This window comes from Elephantulus edwardii, unplaced genomic scaffold (genome assembly GCF_000299155.1).
Source record: "Elephantulus edwardii isolate Elephantulus edwardi_28Jun2011 unplaced genomic scaffold, EleEdw1.0 scaffold00011, whole genome shotgun sequence".
Classification (NCBI taxonomy): Eukaryota; Metazoa; Chordata; class Mammalia; order Macroscelidea; family Macroscelididae; genus Elephantulus; species Elephantulus edwardii.
This window is the reverse complement of record NW_006399761.1, coordinates 11,927,477-11,942,280: the sequence shown is the minus strand read 5'-3', so window position 1 is coordinate 11,942,280 and position 14,804 is coordinate 11,927,477. Positions and strand designations below refer to the sequence as shown.

General features: G+C 40.9%; 1 protein-coding gene across 1 annotated transcript in view; it reads left to right on the top strand.

The window, feature by feature from the left end:
• Positions 1-14,336, top strand: part of ASB3 (ankyrin repeat and SOCS box containing 3) — a 112,839-nt gene extending 98,503 nt beyond the window's left edge. Inside the window, exon 10 of the mRNA XM_006881016.1 lies at positions 14,116-14,336. Within this exon, the coding sequence (XP_006881078.1) occupies positions 14,116-14,336 (221 nt within the window). The remainder of the gene's footprint in view (positions 1-14,115) is intronic.
• The last annotated feature ends 468 nt before the right edge of the window (positions 14,337-14,804 follow it).

Below are 14,804 nucleotides of genomic sequence, written 5' to 3'. Positions count from 1 at the left end.
GCTGCATTGAAAAACAGGGAGCTCATGCAATATTATTCAAAATGGGTGAGCCTGGAGGACATTAGGCTGAGTGAAGTATCTTAGTCACAAAAGAACAAATACTGCGTAGTGCCACTGCTGTAAAATGGGACTGTTATCAGGGTTGGGGTAAGACTGAGAAAGTTGGGTTCAATAATGTATACTGCATTGAAACAGATGAGGGAGAAAACTGTTTAAAAGGGATATGTGATTAGATATTTTTGTCATGACAGGAGTCTAGAGCATAGGCTACATGGTGGAATGGACCTGGGAGGAGGGTTTGTATAACAATGAAAAAATTTTTCTTTTACTTTTCCAAGAGGGTAGTGTACTAGGGGGGAGGGTTGGGAGAGGAGAAAAGTGCAACAATGAATGAATGGAAATCCAAAGTAGCTGTAAATTTTTACTGAAATTAATAATAAATTTAAATAAAACAAACGAAAAAGAAAGTATACACAACCACGCACACAGCAATTCAACAGTTTCTACACGTGTAATTCAGTGCCATTCAATTATATTCTTCAAGTTAATACATCCTTTCTCACCCTCCTTTTCTGAGTTGTTGCTCCCTTATTAGTGTAAACCAGTTGTCCCCTAAGGCTCTCGTCAGATACTTCTACTGTCAGATACTGTCATTGTTAACTTAGGGAGCTCTGGTGGCTTAGTGGTAAGAAGTTGCACTGGCAATCCCAAAAGCACGCGGTTCTTATCCACCAACTGCTCTCGGGGAGAAAGATGGGGAATTGCCTCCTGTGTGATTTACCACCTCTGAAAACCTTCTGCAGGGTCAGTTATGGGTTGATTCAAACTCCACAGTACACAATAACACCATATTGGTAACTTGACCCCATGTAGATAATGCCCAAAATGACTTATCAAGAAATTTTTATTTTACATTGGTTTGCATACAAAAGTCATATACATTGTTTTTCATGCTTTTCTTCATTCACATCCAAACTAAGCAAACTAGTTCAGCTGGATTATTGTTTAGTTTTAAGAAAACTTCAGGGAACTATTTTTGGTATAAAGTTTCGAATCTGTCTGAGCAGTACTATCAGAGTTCATCCAGTTTCCATGGTGACAGGCAGTGTGAAGCCCGTGAGGATTTGAAATTCTAGTCTACATTTCCCCTCTTTTGATCGGATTCATCTGTAGATTCTTTTGTCAGATTGTTCTGTAATGGTAGTTTGGCACCATCCAGTTGTTTTGATTTCATAGCCAAGGAAACTATTGTTCTTGGAGGCAGTTCTCCACATAGTCTGTATCCTTTTCTGAGCTTTGATTCTCCTCCTCCTTCTCTTGCTCCAGGCAGAGAGATATCATTTGTTGTATCTTAGATAGCAAACGATAAGATTTTAAAACCCCAAGCACTACACACCAAATGCCAAACTAGGAGGTGAAGCAGAAACACTAATCATGCTCTTAGGTCCATACCTCTTGAAACCACAACCTTCAACCTCCAAACCAGTGAACCACATCTCATTAGGCTTTCATTATACTTGAGCTGCTTACTTCTTCTGTTTGTTTATGGCTATTATTATATCTACCATGAAATTTTGCCAGTGTGCTCCCCTACCCCAGTGTGATTTTTCTAACACTGTTAAATCCTCTTTTATTTCTCTGACTTGTTGTTGTTGTAAAATACCACCAAGTTGGAACAGACCCATAGCTGACGCTCTGGTAGGTTTTCAGAGGCAGTAAATTGGATGGGAGTAGATTGTCCATGTTTTATAGCACAGAGCAGCTGGTGGATTCGAACCGTGTGCACTTGGGTTGACAATGCACGTTCTTAGCACTAGGCCACCAGAACTCCCTTCCTACTTCTAGTAAGCACAGATAAACTTTGATAAACTAAAAACATTTGCCTTTTCTTGTCATATGACATTTGTCTTTCCTGTGATTTCTCTCAGTCACCGTAATGTCTTCGAGTGCCGTACATTGTACCAAGACTTTGTATTTAAGTGGCATCAAGATTGGAGGAAGACTCATCCATAATCTGTTATGCAGATGAAACAGCCTTGTTTGCTGAAAGTGAGAGGACTTTGAAACACATGTTGCAAAAGATCAGAGAATACAGCCTTCAATATGGATTGCATCTCACCATCAAGAAAACAAAAATCTTTACCACTGGACCAAGAGGCAACATCACGATAGATGGAGGCCACAGTGGGCTGTAGTGTGTCAGGAAGGGTGAGGATGGCACAGGATAGGACAGGGCTCAGCTCTGTTGTTCACAGGGTCACTATAGGTTGTATTCGACTCAAAGGCACCTAACAGCAGCAATATACAAATGAGGTTGTCTTAAACATATTTCCACTATTTTAATTTTTTGTGGGTTTTATAATGTATATAAGGAAACTCTGGTGACCTAGTGGTGTGGAGTTGCACTTGCAGCCAGAAAGCAGGAGGTTCAAACCTTCCAGCTGTTCTGTGGGGGGAAGGACGCGCTGTAAACCCTTGTGGTTTACAGCCTCTGAAAACTACTGGAGGGTCAGCTGTGAGTTGGTTCCACCTAGGTAGCACGCAACAACACACAGCGTAAGTGATGCACGTTTACGAGTATACACGTATAGTTCACATGTGTACACATTTAGTTCATATGTAAACAAATGTGTATGTGCTGAGAAAAGTACGTTCCATAACTTTTTACTAAGCAAATGCACAGTTCACACCTCTGGAGATCACTAGGTTAGATAGTCCAGAGGCTTTGTTCAGGGGGCCTAACGAAGCTGAAAGGATGCAGCCCTGCTTCATGCCTTTTCCAGGTTTGAATTGCAAATTATCCGCTTACCTTGATCAAACAGCTGCCTCTGGTGGCATATATGGCTTCCCATTCTTCACAGTGTTGCCAAAATTTATGATCTACACAGCCGAATGCTTTTCCCAAATTGATAAAATACACGTCAACATCTTTCAGATATTCTCTGCTTTGGGGCATAAATGATAAACAGCAATTGTATATACTTTGTTCCTCTTCCTCTTCTGAATCCAGCTTGAAGTTTGGCAAGTCCAGGTGGACAAAGGGCTGCGCTTGTTTTTCAATTACCTTCACCAGCGTGATGAGGGAGGAATCATTAATAACCTTTAATATGCAGATGACACAACCTTGCTTACTGAAAATGAAGATGACTTGAGGCACTTAACTGATGAAGGTCAAAGACCACAGCCGTCAGTGTGGATTATACCTGAACACGAAGAAAACGAAAATGCTTACAAATGAACCAATACAACACGTCATGATGAATGGAGAAGAAATTGAACTTGCTAATGGTTTTCTTCTACTTGGTTTAGCAGCCCATGGAAGCAGCAGTGAAGAAGTCAGATGATGTATTACATTGGGCAGATCGACTGCAAAAGACTCTTTAAAAGTTTTAAAAAGCAAATATGTTGTTTTCATGGCTAAGGAGTGTCTGAGACAACGCCAAGGTCTTTTTAATTGCCTCATATGCATGCAAAGGTTGGAGCAGTGAAAAAGGGAAAACAGAGGAATCGGTGCATTCAAACTATGATAGGTGTCCAAGAATATTGCCTGTACTGAGCACTGCCAAAAAAGTGAACAGGTAAGGCCTCGAAGGGGCACAGACGGAAAGTTCCGTAAATGGGAAAATGGCAAGACTTTCACTGACTTTGGGCATGTCATCAAGCAAGACTGATCTCTAGAAAGAGGAGTGTGACAGGAGATGTCTCAGACTGTAGATGGACAGCCAGTTCCACCGCCGGGTCATGGTCGCTCTCCAGCCCCAGAACCATGCGTGATTCTTCGTGCCATAGTGATGCCTCGCTTTTCATCTATTTTTAAGGTAGTTCTAACATTTGTTGACTGTAAACATTTCCTCTGTTTCTTCCATTACACATTTCTTGAGCTTCCAGTAAGTATCACTATACCACGTTGTGTTTTTTATGTGCACATGAACTGTGATGCAGCTTTTGCCTTCTAGAAATAAGCAGTGTGGTTGCTATGAAAACACACACCCCACTGGAATATGATTGAACGTCAGTATGACTAAGAGGCTCATGTTGTTCTGTAGTCCATAAAGGAAGAGAGGCCATCCTGAGATGAAGGAAGAGGATGCTAAATGGCTTGAAGGGTGGAAGGATTTGGATCGTTATGTAGGAAATAGAAAGGTTTCTCCATTGAGAGAAGAGCATGAACAAGTGTTAGAGCTGGGAACGTGTGCTTTGCAGAGGGAAGAGCTCGGTCTAAATAGAGAAGGGCATTTATGCTGGGGCACTGTGACAGGGAAAGTGGGTCAAGTTGACTGTGGCGCATAACGACCCTTTGAATATACAGACCTGAAGCTTGGCCCATCCTGTGCTATGTGACAGTCTGTTACGCTCAGGCCGTTGTTGTAATCACTGTGTTGGTGCAGCTCATTGACAGTTTCCTCTCTTTGGCTGATTCTCTGCTTTTCCTGACATACTGTGTTTTTTCCCCAAGGACTATCTCCTCTTGACAACATGCTTAAAGCATGTGAGATAATGTTTGACAATCTTTGCCTCAAAGGAGCTCTCTGGCTACCCTTTCTCCAAGACCGACTTGCTTGTTCCTTTTGGCAGTTCATAGTATATTCTGTCCTCTTCTCCATTACCACAGATCAAAGGCATCAGTTCCTCTTGGTCTTCCTTATTCAGTATCCAACTTTCAGATTCATAGGAAAGAATTGAAAATACCATGGCTTGTATCTGACACACCATAGTCTTTTTTTTTTTTTAGACATCCTTGATAGCATATTTTCCCATGGCCACACATCTTTGGATGTCTTGACTGCTGTCATCGTAGGTGTTGATTGTTGGGTCCAATCAACATGAAATATTTAACATCAGTCTTTTCTCCCTTCATCTTGTTGCCTGTTGGGACAGTGGGAAGGATTCTTACTTTCTTGACAATCAGATTATGACTCATATGGAAAACCATTATCTTTTCTCTTCTGCAGCAAGAGCTTCAAGTCCAGTTCACTTTCTGCAAGCAGAATTGTGTTGTCTGCATAAAGCCAGTTGTTGATGAGTCTTCCTTCAATCTTGATGCCACATTCTTTTTCTTAAATTCAGCTTCTTGAATTACTTGCTCAGCATGCAGATTAAATTGGTGAGGGTAAAGGATACAATCATGATGTACACCAATTAGTACTAGTAGTACTAGTAATACTAGTAGTAGTAGCAGCAGCAGCAGTAGTGGTGCTTGTTTATGTCAGGTGCAGTTGAGGTGAATATGACCCTATGAACAACTGACCTGAACCCAGTCTTATGGTATCTCTCCTCATCACCTCTGACCTCTTGAACCCATTGCTACAGTCACTGTGTGTGTCCATTTCATTGAAGGTCTTGTCTTTCTCTGATTCTCCACCTTCTCAAACATGATGTCCGATTCCAAGGAATAGCTTCTCTTAGCAAGATGCCCAGTGAATGAGAGACGAAGTTTTGCTGTTTTTGCCTTCCAGGAGCACTCTGGCTGCACTTTCTCCAAGATACATTTGTTTGCCCTTTTTGTAGTCCATGGGATATTCAGTACTCTTCTCCAACATCACAACTTAAAGACATCAATTCTTCTTCTGTCATCTTTATTCATTGTCCAGATCTCTGAGGTTTGAAAAGACCCTGGACTGATGAGGCACACTTTAGTCTTCAGACTGACATCCTTATTCTTCTTCAGTATTTTGGAGAGAGCCCTGGTAGCAGACTTGCCCAATAGGAGAGGTTCAAGCTACGTTGAAGCCATTAGGGAAAAAAATCAGCCTCCAGGAATTGATAGGATACAAACTGACAGGTGCAACGCTGAACAAATTCACCAGATTATGTTAGGAAATTTGGAAGCCAGCTTCCCCACCGACCGTCTGGAAGAGATCCATATTTGTTCTTATTCCCAAAAAAGGGTATCCAAAACACTGTGAAAATTATCAAACAATATTATTAATATCACATACAAATAAAATTTTGTTCAAGATCTTACAAAAAGTATTAGAACAGTACATAGATCAAGAACTACCAGAAGCTCAAGCTGGGTTTAGAAGAGTCCATGGCTCCAGGAATATCACTGCTTATTTCAGATGGATCTTGGCTCAAAGCAAAGAATACAAGGGGGGGGGGGTAAAAAAAAATCTGTTGTTTTATTGCCTTTGCAAAGTCACGTGGTTGGGTGTATCCTAACAAACTACGGCTAATATTGAGAATGGGAAACCCAGAACACTTAATTAATTGTGCTCCTATCGCTATGAGTCACAAGCGACTTGACGGCACATAACAACAACAACAATAACATGAAATCTATACCTAGTTTAAGAAGCTGTTATTCAAACAGAAAAAGGGAGCACAGCTTGGTTTAACATCAAGAAAGATATGCGTCAGGGCTGTGTCCTCTCTCCATACTTAGTCAGTCTGTATGCTGAGCCAATCGTTCTTAAAGCTGGGTTCTGTGAAGTAGTGTCGTGATCAGAGGAAGATTCATCAGCAGTCTGCATTATTCCATCTGCAGCCTCATTTCTGTCACCAAGTTCCTCTTTCTCCGCTCCTTATTCTCCCCCCACCCCCAACTCTTGCATTTCAATCACCAATTATTATTATTAATGCATCTTTTAAAATAATAATTATTATTATTGCATCTTGATTTCATGTTTGGTCCATTTTAGAGTGCGAAAGTTGGTGGATATCTTCATCTTCTTTGATTTTAGTGGTTTGCATGTATATTTGAATAATAATCATATTACCAGGTCTTCCTTTTATGGATATGGGTAGTATCCTATCATGGACAGCATTGCACTTCAGGATAGATCTTGGCATGTTCTTTTTGACCATGAATGCAACCGTTCTTCTGTATTTTTTCATTTTCAGTGTACTGAAGTGTATGTCTGCACATAGCCAACTCCAGTTCATCTCAGCTCACTAATGCCTAGAATGTTGATCTTTGTTCCATTTGAATTTTTACAGCTAACAATTTTCCTGGATTCCTGTTTCTTCCATCCATGTTTCAGTTAGTAATGGATGTCTGCAGCTGTTTCTTCTGGCTTTCTGAACATTTTCTACCCTGGCGATTGAGTCCCCACAGGATCACCTATGACGGGCAGGGTATACGTGAAGTTGCTGAGCACGGCTGACCAAAAGCAGGACGGGCCGTCGGCTTCTGAGATAACAGGCCCTCAGAAAGCCCAAGAATAACTTAGACTGTCTAGAATTTACCATTTTTATAGTATTTTTTAAAACCCCCCTAACTTCATTGGTTCGTTGATTCCCCCCACCCTTTCTTCTTTGCGTTTAATTTGCTGCGTTCTAGGTTTTAAAGTGAAAGATTATGTTATTGACTTGTTCTTCGGTGGGTTTTCAGAGGCAGTTAAGCGCACAGGAATTGATTGCCCATCCTTCTCCCACAGAGCAGGTGGTGGCCTCGAACTGCATGCCTTCAAGATTGCAGCGCAGCTTCTTGCCATGAGGCCACCAAAGCTCCCATGTAGTGCTCCAAATTTCCTTCCATACACTGTCCCAAGATGATGTTTTCACTCAGTTCATACTGTTCTTTGGTTTGTTTTGTGACTTCCTCTTTGATCTGGATAGTACAGTTCCTCTTTGATGGTTCTTTGTAGCCCTTTACACGGTTCTGTTCTTTTTTGGCTTACGTAGATTCTACAGTCACTCACATAGTTATTCTTTGCTGTGTAATGTGTTGTGCTCTTTGTTTTAGTTGCTGTCAGGGCCTTTTATTCCTTAGGTTCGTGGTTTTCCTTGGGTTTATGCTATTTTGGCTTCCCTTAGTTTCTTGGACCCATCTGAAGTTCTTGTTGGATTCTTTTACAGTTTCTCTTTCTCTGCTGAGGATATTTGTCTTACTTGGATTTCAAGAGGGATCTTTTTCCTCGTGGCTAAAGTAGCTACTTTAGTCTTTGAATGCAACATCTGGGTCCTCTGAAGTTTGTGGATTTTGTTTTTTCTCTATTATGATTTTGATTTTCTGCATTGATGTCAACTAATTAATAATTGTAGCATCTATATTTTGACTATCATATTGTGAGACTGTGTGGTGTTAAAATTCCCTGGAACATGATATTTTCTAATCAGTCAACCTAGTTAGAGTCTGTCTTCTGTGGGTCACGGTTCTGTGTCAGCCTTGTCTATAGTTCTTGTTCTTGTCTGTATAGTTTTTAGTTGTACCCAGTAACCAGAGTGACTGTAGCAGGCTTACACCATATGGCCAACTACACAAGTTTTCTATGTAAGAAGTATTTCTTTCTATTCCAGAAGATGAATGAACAAATTAAGAAAGACTTGTCAAAATTGGTATGGAAGCAAACCAGGAAGATAATGCATGGATGATGGAAGCATAATTTGTGGTAGATATCCCAGAAGTCAAAGGAATATGTACTCATTAGGAAAAGCCTTGCAAAAGAACCAGAGAAATACAATCAAGGCAGAAAGATCTTTTGCTTATAGGCCTGAGCCGCTTCAGATGAATGGTAGGGGTTGTATATGCATAGATAAAGGCTGGTGCTTTAAGAAAATTGCCTTTAATAAACATCATGAATTAAGAATGAAGAGATTTCTTTTGATCTTTGAGCCACCTTTCTAGTATCTAAAATGCCATATAGCATATGCCCTTCTATTTGGTTGTGTTTTCAATATAGTCTACAAAACGAACACAATTTCTGCTTGTCTGTTAACAGACATGTAGAAAAGCTGGACTTCCCATGGTTAGTGGAAAATAATTGGGCACGAAAAGTGGCTCAAATTTTCTAGTCTCAGATCAAGTACCACGTTTCAAGAAGACTTCACAATTTAAAGTCTGGGATTAATAGGTTTTTATCAAAGTATATTTTACACACCGCTGCTGGGGCATTTTTATATTATAAATTCAAGGCATGACTTGATCTTCTCTCAGCCTAGTGGCAACACATCTGGAAATACTATGCATCATTAAAACTTCCATAGGAGTTTTACGTGCTTTGGAATATTGCGTATAAGGTTATAAAATCCCCTCAGTACTCACTGGCATATTAAGCCAAAATGGCACTGATGGGAGTATTATTGTCTTTTTAATAATCTAGATGAAATGCCTCCGTCAGTTCTAATGATCACAGTTCTTAACTGAAATAGTTCAGCAGGTCAGTGATTTATTATGATCACAGCAGAAAACCAAAACTGTATAATTAAAATTGTAGTATCTGAAATAAGTGTAAAATCCTGTTGCTGTCAAGTTGATTCCAACTCTGAGCAGCCCCACCACCCTGCCAAACAGAGTAGAAGCCCCCCCCCGGCCCCCCGATTTCGTGCCTGCGGCTGGAATCGTCACAGAAGCAGGCTGCCTCATCTTCCTCCTGTGCAGCTGGTGGGGTCAAACCACTGACCTTTAGGTCAGCAGCTGAGCACTTTGAAGACTATACCAGCAGGGCTTCTGGAGGTAACCATGTTATTGTTGTGTACCGTCAAGTTGGGACCCTAAATGGGAATCTTATAAAATTTAAGACCATTTCAGTCATTGAGAAAAGATGTAAGAATATTTTAGGCTTACCACAGTGTGCAGAACCCTAGACTTGAACTCCTACAGTCTGATCCCAGCTCTGCTGTTGATGTCCCGTACCACAGGGGACAGAATACTGAAATTTCTCAGACACATGTCCTGGCCCAGCGTGGGGCACAGTGTCATCCTGCCTGAGTTAACTCCCACACGCGTATTAGCATAAACAAGCACCATTTATTTAGCTTCAAACCCAGGACTACAGTACTATGGACAGGTGACCTTGTAAGGCTTCTCAGCCCCTCCGGACCCTGTGAGACGGCCCGGGGGCTTGTAAGTGTGTTAGGGTCTGTCTGTTAAATGAGAGCCGCTGGAGACGTGTTGAGGGTCCTTAACCTGCAGCGAGCACCTCTCCCTCCTAGTTGCACAGCCATCCTGTATCTTCCTTCTGGATGTATAGTGAGTATCCACCCAAATAGAATGTGCAGAATGAAGAGATCCAGTTGACTAAGATGTCCATGTGACCCTGTAATGCTAAGACAACCCACTTCCACCCAGGCCCTGCAGTGATGCTTGGTCATTGCCATCTGACTGGCCCACAGTATCTTTGAGATTTCCAGCTAGTAGGGTCCTCTCCAGTATGCCAGTGTGCTTGCCCATACCATGTGAGCTGTGGGCTTGCTAAGAATCAGTTCTTTCTATCCACACAGTGTTGTGTCTGGGCCACTATTGCAGTTCAGGGAGCTGCCGGCTTAGTGATACGGTGTGCCGCCAACACACAGGCACGCCGTTGACTCCACCAGCTGCTCTGAAGGAGGAACATGGGCCGTGTCCTCTCGTAGGTTCTACAGCATCTAAAAACCCACTGGAGGGGCAACCGTGGGAGGGTCTGACTGCGTGGTGCTTTATAGTTATGTAGTCTGTAGGAAGTTGTGCTCCTAGCCCTAAATGGACATTCCTTTGATAGCTCGAATCCACCAGCAGCTACGCAGGAAAAAATAAAATTCTCCATCTCCAGCAATGCAATTTCTAGCTTCCTTAAAACCCATTGGAGGTTTTCAGGTCAGCTATGAGTTGGTTCTGACTCAGTGGTGGTGCGAGTTGAGACCATAGTTAAGTACTCTAATTCCAAGTTGTGAAATAAGAGTGAGGAGAAAAATCTTTGTTTCTATTAAACTCTGTCCTATATGGCGCTTGCTCCTTTATAACAAACCTCATAAAGTGAAGATTTTAAGAGATTTGACCAAATCTGCAGCAAAACTTTACCTGTAGAATAACTTGATGAGGGTGAACACTGAACAAAACTGGATGTGACATGAGATGTGGTTGAGACAACTGAGGGAGAAAATCCTAGAGACAGATTAGGCATGTGCTTTGCTTCTCAGACGTCTGTAAATGCAGACTTAAGAGAGTAAAATGATGGCCCTGATGCTGCTTAGTGGAGATGATTTCTATCTGAAGTGCACGTGAGTTTGATCTACTCTAAAGTGACTTTACATTAACCTAGCAGTTCTGAATCTCATCTTACCTGATAAGGCTTTCTTGGGCTTGCTGGTCCAAAACCGTCATTTACACTTTGGGGATATTGTTTGACGTTTGTGCAGCTGTCCTTCCTGTGCATTTCACCTCCATAGCTCTGAATCCTTTTTTTTTTTTAACAGCCAAGATTTATTTCTCACAAATGACTCCATAATACAGTTAAGTTACAAAGACATGCTGAGTAAGATATCTCAGTCACAAAAGGACAAATACTACCTGGTGCCACTGTTGTAGAAAGTGACTGACATCAGGGTTAGGGTAAGACTGAAAAAAACTGTATAGATTATGTGTACTGAATTGAAACAGATGAGGGAGAGAACAGTTTAAAAGTGATATATGATAGTACATTATGATTATCACAGGAATCCAGAATTAAGGGTGCATAGCGGAGTGCATTGGGGCCTGCAGGGGGTGCCGGGGGGATTGTAAACCAACGAAAAAGTTTATCTTTTGCTTTTCAAAGAAAGGAGCAAACTGGGGGTGGGGGGCAAAAGGAAAAAGTGCAACAGTGAATGAATGAAAATCCAAAATCTCCATAAATGTTCATTACAATTAATAAAATAAAAGTTTTTTTTAAAAGTTAGAAAGACTGTACCTTGCAAAATTTTAAATACTAGAACAAGTAAGTAGGATCAGCATATTGGAAATAGTTAAATTTGTAGCATATGTAGCAAGAGGTAGGTATATATCCTAAATATATAATGTTAACTTTTAGATTAAAAAGGAGAAAACACTTTAGTTTTTTTTTAATTGAGATTCTGTTGTAAGTTTATAAGGAGCTTGAATGTCCATTCATTCATTGTTGCACATTTTCCTCCCTGCCCCCACCCTCCCAGTTTGTTTTTTGATTTGGGGAAAAAAGTTCTTTGATTTGTCCTACCACCACCACTTTACTATGCAGTTCCTGCTCTGTACTCTTGTCATGCCAGTAATATCTAATCATATATTCCTTTTATGTAGTTCTCTCCCTCTGTTTCAATGCCATGTGCATTATTTATTCCCTCTTTTCTTAGTTTCCCCCAAGCCCCCTTTCAGTCCTGTTTTATAACAGTGGCATTATATAGTATTTGTCTTTTTTGTGGTTGGGATATTTCACTCAGCATAGTTATCTTATCCTCAGTGGTCACCCATTTTGTATAATATTTCATGAGTTCCTTGTTTCTCAGTGCTGCATAATATTCCATTGTGTGAATATACGACAGCTTCCCTATCCATTCGTTTGTTGATGGGCACTTGGGTTGTTTCTAATTCTTTGCTATTGTGAACATAGCAGCAGTAAACATGGGTGTGCATCTGAATCCTTTTTTAAGGACGAGTAAAATTTTACTTGTTTGAGAGATGCTAATGCTGTTAAGGAATTGCTTTTTCTTGGACCCTCTGAGGTATTATGGTTTAAAGGATCATAGACTTGAAGTCATACTTGCTGAGCCTATTATCAGTTTCTTCACACTGTTTACCTTTGCTTCTCTGACCCTAGTTTAATTTTTTTTTAATGTCACAAGGTTTTATTGACAAGATTATTTTTTTAATAACAAAAGATTCCCAGCTTCCCGGGGTGTTATCTTTTTAGTTAACACTTTTTGTGTTGGAAAATGAGACTACCATCAGTGAGTGCTGGGAGCTCTGGTGGCATATTGGTAAAGTAGTTGTGCTGCCAACCCAAAGGCACACAATTCGAATTCACCAGGCGCTCTACGATAGAAAGTTGTGCAGTCGCTTTCTGTGTGATTTACTGTCTCTTGTAAACCTGCTGGATGGTCAGTTATGAGTTGGTTCTAACTCCATGATACATAACAAAAACAATCACTGAATGAATATTGAGGAATCTTTAATTATGAATTAGCTTTGGCTGCGTTGTTTTTTGTGCGCAAGCACACATACATAGACCCACTCAATGTTGGAGTCAGGAAAACTTGAATTTTTTTTTATTATTTTTTTCTATGTGTACCATCAAATCAGATCTGACTGGTACAGGAGGAGATTGCCCCTCCTTCTCCAGCATAGCGTCTGGTGGATTCAAACCACAGACCTCTGGTATTGCAGTGCAGCTTCTTGCCACTAGGCCACCAGAGCTCCTTAAAACTTGAATTTTGAATCATCATTGTGCCACTTACTAATTGTGTGGACCTTGGAAATTTATTTAAGCCTCATTTTTAAAAATTAATTTTAATGAAAGTTTACAGAGACCTAGGATTTCCAGTCATTCATTGTTGCACTTTTCTCCCTCCCCACCCACTTCCCCCCAATTCACTCTTCTCCTTGGAAAGAAAAATTCTTTCATTGTCATGTAGTCCCTCCCCTCAAGTCCACTCCACTATGTAGCCTTCACTCTGGACTTCTGTAATGAGAATACCCATTCATATATTCCTTTTAAACAAATCTCTCCCTCATCTGCTTCAATGCAAGATACATCATTCCTCCTCCCCTTCTCTGTCTTCCCTCAACCCTGATGTCAGTCCTATTTTACAACAGTGGCCGTCCATCTTTTTTCTGTCTCAGGAAACACTCTAAGCTCTTTGGGTTAGCTGCACAGTGCCCTGTGGGCTGGGCCTCCAGAGCTCTGTACTAGCATGATAACATGCTCTTCATCGAGTCTGTGGGAAGATCAACAGAGGATACATGGAAGGTGCATGGACATACAGCAGAGCTGACACCAAATGAATTTGCACTGATGTAAAAGTTTATTATATGGTGCTTTAAAAAAAGGAAAATGTTGGTAAACCACATGACCATTCTCTTACTGTGGTAGATCTGGAGACGAGTGAAACAGAAAGAGGCATGGCATGTTGACTGCTGCAGGTGCTGTCATTTCTAGAATTAGTTGGTCCATTTTTTTTATACAGGTTGGTATATTGTCAGATCGTTTGAATTTGATTATTAGCTGAACGCTGTTCTGGATGCTAAACTTGAATGTGTGGCCGACACTGAGAGAGGTCGAGGAACCAGGAGGACACTCAGAAAAGAATGAAAATAAGATTTGTTGTGGTTGCCTCACCCGAAATAGTTCGTGATCCCCCCCTTTTTAAGTCAAAGTGACACACCACATTACTTTAACTACACACAGATTAACTAATAAGTCTTTTGAAAGAATCTTTTTATTTATTTTTTTTTCTTTACCCCAGCTTCTGTTCCGTCCTTGTCCCACCTCTGTCGCCTGGAAATTTGGTCCTGTCTGAAACCAGAACACCTTCGAGCTGAGAGTTTTATCTCTCAGCTGCCACTTCCTAAAAGCCTTCAGCATTACTTGTTCTATGCCGACGTGCTGAGGGTGAACGAGATTCCAGACCTGCCCCTTCTTCAGGATGGACACGTCGGTGATGTTCCACAGCACAGCTCACTATAAGACCGAGAGCCACGGAGTCCAAATTCTTGACGACTTTATAGTTCCAACAGCTGAATCCTGTGCTGCCAGGTGGTCTTGGGCAACAGTGGTTTATAAGTGTTTACAAACTGGGCTTCCCCAGTAAAACAACATCATAAACCTCCCTTATGGTACTTTCTTGCAGTTTTGTTGCTAGAAGGTTTAATGTTGTAATATACATTTCCTTGACCATTTTCTGCTTTATTCCGTTAATGAAGCATGATGTTGCTTCTAGTGCTAAATGGAACACATTCCCACCTGTGGTTGTGTGTTTACCTAGTGCTAGGAGCTCATACGCAATGTGTAAAAGTTCACTGGAAATGTATATAACTGAGGGTTTAATGTCTTTATTCTTGTTATTACGGTCCTGTTATTGGGACTTGAGTTGCTCTTACATTTTATGCAAGAGCACGTTTCCCTCTCTTTCCCCACTTTATTCTCATCTTTTAA